Source organism: Balaenoptera musculus, chromosome 10 (genome assembly GCF_009873245.2).
Source record: "Balaenoptera musculus isolate JJ_BM4_2016_0621 chromosome 10, mBalMus1.pri.v3, whole genome shotgun sequence".
NCBI classification, from domain to species: domain Eukaryota; kingdom Metazoa; phylum Chordata; class Mammalia; order Artiodactyla; family Balaenopteridae; genus Balaenoptera; species Balaenoptera musculus.
Genome location: NC_045794.1, coordinates 100,956,687 through 100,961,609, shown reverse-complemented (window position 1 = coordinate 100,961,609; position 4,923 = coordinate 100,956,687). Strand labels below are relative to the sequence as shown.

The 4,923-nt window shown below is 59.8% G+C and overlaps 1 protein-coding gene across 3 annotated transcripts; it reads left to right on the top strand.

Annotated features, from left to right (window-relative positions):
* Positions 1–268: 268 nt before the first annotated feature.
* On the top strand, positions 269–2,939 carry LOC118901899. 3 transcript variants are annotated; one of them, XR_005021485.1, is made up of 2 exons: positions 269–730; positions 2,387–2,939. XR_005021485.1 is itself a non-coding variant. In XM_036865682.1 (2 exons), exons 1-2 carry the CDS (start codon positions 986–988, stop codon positions 2,562–2,564), a joined length of 726 nt encoding a protein of 241 aa, XP_036721577.1. In that variant the 5' UTR covers positions 745–985; the 3' UTR covers positions 2,565–2,939. The 3 variants fall into 3 exon arrangements, 1 of the variants encoding a protein (XP_036721577.1); XM_036865682.1 differs by lacking the exon at positions 269–730 and adding an exon at positions 745–1,533; XR_005021484.1 differs by lacking the exon at positions 269–730 and adding an exon at positions 2,040–2,195.
* The last annotated feature ends 1,984 nt before the right edge of the window (positions 2,940–4,923 follow it).

Below are 4,923 nucleotides of genomic sequence, written 5' to 3'. Positions count from 1 at the left end.
TTTTATGTGTTCAACAAAATTCTCTCTGGCAAATGGCCTGCACACACCTGAGATCAGAAGCTGTATTTCACAAATTCCAAGTTCCAGAATTTTAATGACGGCCATGGAGTTCTTGCAAGCTGGTGCGGCTTCAGGTTCAAGAACAACCTCCTTCCCGGGTCCCCTGGTCTGTGGAAGGCCTGACCTACAGAAGGGCTCTTCTTAGAAATCCCTTCATTAATATTTAAATATCCACTAAGTAGCGAAAGTGAGAAATGCACTTACCGGCCTCAAGAATCGAGAGTGAACCCAATCGAGACAGGGGCGCTCTGCCCTTGCCGGAGGGACGCGCCCGGACGCAGCCGGCGCTGCGCTATCGTGCCCACGGCTGCACAGGCCCTCGGCCATCGGTCTGAGTCGTGGGTTCCAAGTGATTCTCTCCTTCACGCGGCGAAAAGGCAGAGAGCAAAGCGGTGTCATCTCCCACAACTCTTGGCAGGGTGGGACAGCTCCGGGACGGCGCGGGCGAAGCGCACGGCCAGGCCCCACTCCCCTGGTCCCGCACCGCGCCTCGGACCGCGCTGCTCCACTTCTCCTGGCTCCGGCTTCCCTGTGTTGAACGACCGGACCTCCCCGCAGAGTGGCCCGCAGGACACGATCTCCACGTCCGCGACCTGCGCCGCGAGGGACCTTTGTCCCGGACGAAAACGAAAGCGCGCGGGGCCGGGGGCGCCCACGCCCTGCAGCGGAGGTCCGCGCCGGCGCGCCCCGCGACTTTCTCCAAGTTCACGTGCATCCCGGGGCGGGCGGCCGGGCTCCGCGGGCCCGAACTTCCAGCGCCGGGCCGTCGGGCGCGCTGCGGGGTGCGGACGGTCACCGGACGGCCGGGCGGCGCGGGCCCGGGGCACAATGAAAGCCGCCGGGCCGGCGGACCGGCGGGCGAGCGCGGGGACAACGCGGGCCCAGCCTCCGCGCGGCCGCTCGTCTAGTGCGGCCGGGGCGCCGAATGCGGCGGCGGCGGCTGGGCACAGACGCGCCGCGCGCCCGGTGCATGCTAATGGCCGGCGGCCGCGCCATGAATTATTCAGCAGCGGCGCAGAGAGGGCGAGCGCGGCGCGGAGGGCGGCCCGGCCCGTGTGTCCCCCGCCGCTGCGAAGCCGCCGCGGCGACTTCCCAAACTTTCCCGGGTCGGCACCGAGGATGCGGCCCCCGCGGCGCCTCCGTCCCCGCCCGAGCGCGCCGGCCGCGCTTCCCCCGTTGCCGCCTATTTTATGTCTTTTGTCTCGGAGTTGGCACCTGTCCCAGAGAGCGCGTTTCCCTGCCCACCCCTTCGCCGCCGGATCAGGGCGGGGGAGGGGGTACGGGGGACCTGGAGAGGAGGGGACGGGTTGGGGGGGAGCAAGGCGCCTACGGCCCCGCAGCCCGGGGAGACCGCCCGGGGGCAGCGGCCGTGACGCGCTCCCGGGCGCCCCTGTTCCGCGGGGAGGTCAGGGCTTCGGCTGTGCCCGGAATACCAACAAGGCCGCCCGGGGCCCCCGGCCGTGCCCGCTGCGGGTGAGGACCGGGCGCGGCCCCTCCCCGACTCCCCCCCTCCGCCGCGCACCCTCCTCCCGGGGCCGGCGCGCGCGGGCGGGGCGGGCGGCGCGAGCAGCGGATTCGCCGCCCGGGCCCCGCGCCTGGGCCCGCAGCCCCGCGTGCGCGCCCCCGCGGGCACGCCGCCCCAGGGGCTCCCCGCCCGCGCGGTCCCGGCCGCCTGCCCCCGCGGGGTAGGGGGCACCGTGCCGCGGGGACTCATCAGCCTTCTGCTTCGCGCCCGGCGGCCCGCACGCCCCGGCCGCGGCCCGCCCCCGCCGCCCTGGCACCGAGGCGGCTGCCGGAGCGCGCTCGGCGGCTGCGCTCCGAGGCGCCGGCTGCCATGATTGCGGGCAGCGGGGCGCGCGCGCGCACGCTCGGGCCCGGCTTGGGGACCCGGGGCGAACCCACGGCCCCTGGCCTGACCGCAGCCCCGTGCGCGCCGCGGAGTGCGGCCAGGTCTCCGGGCTCATCCCTGCGAGGCTACTGTTCGCCGTGGAGTTCTAGACGAGGCTCCGGGGCAGGGCTTGGGGTCGACGGTGGCAGCGGGCTTCCCCCGGGGCAGGGCGCGCACCAGGAGGACCCCGCGGCGGCTCGTCCCAACACTGCCCGCCCGGCTGCGGAGGGCCGCGGTGCCCAGTGGGGTGGGAGGCGGGGTGCAGAGGATCCTGTGAAGTGGAGGGGGCAGCGCACTGTGCCCAGAGATTGGGGGGGGGGCGCAAGGTGCCTGGTGGAGGGGGGGCCCTCACGGTGCCCGGGGAGGCATGGGATGGGCGGGGGCACCGTGCCCGGAGCTGCTGCCCGGCTCCAACCTCGCTCTCTTCCTTCCCCGCAGAAACAACTTCCTGCTCCCCCGGCCCAGGGCGCAGGAGCTGCGGGGAGAAGTTCTAGGCCGCAGCTTTGCTATCTTGGAGCCGGACGACGACACTGCTGCCCACGGGCCGCGCGGTTCCTTCCCGCGCCCTCTCCCGCGGTCGCGACCAGCCGGGCTCCAGGGTCCGGACACTGGTTAGAATGACAAGAAGGCCGCAGCTGCTTTTTCTGCCTGCTCCGCAGGAGCGCCTGAGTGGTTTCTGGCGCTTGGGGACGCCGACACGGGGTCGCTGTGCTCGGACCCCATCCCCCTGCCTGGGCATGCCCTCTCTCGGAGCCAGATGGACCTGGTTGTCCCCGGATGCCCGCGACAGGGGCCCGAGAGAAAGAAGGCCTCCTGGGCCCCATCCCAGTGTCTCTCTGTGCCTGTCTCCCCGCCCCCCCCCCCAGCCGGCCTTGGCATTCTAACCAGTGTCCCTTGACGTCACATCTCGCCATTTCTGTCAACCAATTGAAACTTGCCCGTTGTCATAAAAATATATATACTTTTTATGCCATTGGTAAATTCAAAAGTTCCTCGTGTGCCCTGCTTCCCAGGAAACTTCGTTCCACCTTGGATTGGATGGCCCAGGCAGAGGCACTGGCCATGGGGCGAGGCTGGGCTGGGGCAGCTGGAGCAGCTCGGCCAGGGCCTCTGTTGCCCACTGACCCACCCTGGAGGCTCTCTAGACCCCCATGACCTTGGCCTTAAATTGTGCTAGACACACACACACATCACTGCCACCACCGTATGACATACGATTTGGGGAGGGGAAAAAAACAGGATCCATTAAGAAATCTTCCAAAATTACTTTCCTGTGTGTTAGAATCTTACTGTGGCCTCTTCTTTCTAGGGATAGCTCCCCCCCCCCACACCGCCCCCATGAGAAAATTCACTTTTAGAAAGTGGAGTAGAAATGTTTTCTGGTTAATCTTTTCACCGAAATCCTGACCAACTTTCACTTTCCACGGCTGCTGACACCAAGCCGAGAGAGCCCAAGCAGGGGTGATTTTTCAAGGGGGTGGGTTTCACTCTTTCCCTGAGGAAGGTCCAGGGTGGCCCTCCCAGCTTCCAGGACTATGGGGTCCAGCTTGGGAAGCCCAGGAATTCTGTGCTCCTCCTTCCTCGGAAAAGGACTCCGAAAAGGACAGCCTGAGACTCAGGAATGCCGTACCCACGTTCTAGCAATACGGCAGAGAAAACCAATCTCTCTTGTCCTTTATAATTTTCTTCACTATTACAGTTCCCAGCCCTGACTAGGACGTGTGGAGTAAGAGGACACATTCCCACGAGATGATTATGTGCAGGGCAGTCCCCCAAAGCCACCCAGATCCTGCTATCACCCCCTCCTGCTCCGGCCACGCCAAGGAAGAACCCAACCACTAACTGCCATTATAAATTCCCCCTTTCCCCATCTTTACTGTATGGTTCAACTACTTTATAAAAAACATATTAAAGACATTTTGTGGTTTAGCAACGCTGGGGACTCTAAAACAACAGAAATGCTTCGCAGACAGGGCTGAAGGCAGAGATCTAAACACTGTAAGTACCAGGCCCCTTTGATACCAAATCTTGTTTTTCCAAAATAATGAGCAAGCCTGGTAACAACCAAACGGGGATTTTGAAAATAAATATCTGGTTACTATTCTCATGTAAAACCATTCCCAAGTGCAAACTCTAGAAATGCTTCATACCTTTGAGATACGTTCACACACACACACACAAATACTACAACCAATACACCCAACAACCACACTATATAATTACTTTCCTAAACACTATAAATATTATAACTAATGTGATATATGTTGTGTGATTAAATGGGTGGATTAAAACATTGAATTAAAAAAGCCACAAAGAAAAAGAGATTATCTTCCATTATGCCACTTACAACTTTTGTTCCATTGGCACAAATACAAATTTGACAACTGTATCATTACTGAAGGCAGTGACTAAATGCCAGGATATTAGCTTTGTAATTTTCACCTGAAATCATTGTATAATCATAGCGGCTTGCTAACCTTTTTATTAGCTGACTTTTTTTTTTCTGGCTTTCACACACAGTAATAAGTTAATTTAATGCCTTTTTCCTCCTCCCAGTTTTTATTTGGTAAAACAAGAAATTGGGTGAGTCAGAATAATATTCAAGAACACACACTCTTTTTTATCCTCTCTCTACTTGGCAAGGATTTACATATAATTTGGTTGCAAATTCAGAAATCAAATTCTGCTTTATGCAAGGAAAATAATAGCACTCAGGTAATTCTATTGGGTATTTTTCAGGTTTCAGGTTTTTAAAGTCTCTTTCAACTCGCTATCACATTATATTATTCAAAGTAAATAATATTAAAAAGCGTGCTCGCATTAGCAAAACGGAAGCCTGGGAATTGACTTTGTTGAAGAATATGCTGATGGACAGCTTTCCTAGAGGAAGAACTTGGTCTCTGCCTGTGGGCCGCACCATGCCCGCGGTCAGATATTTGAAAAATAAGTCCTAGGAAGGCTCTCGCTATACCAGG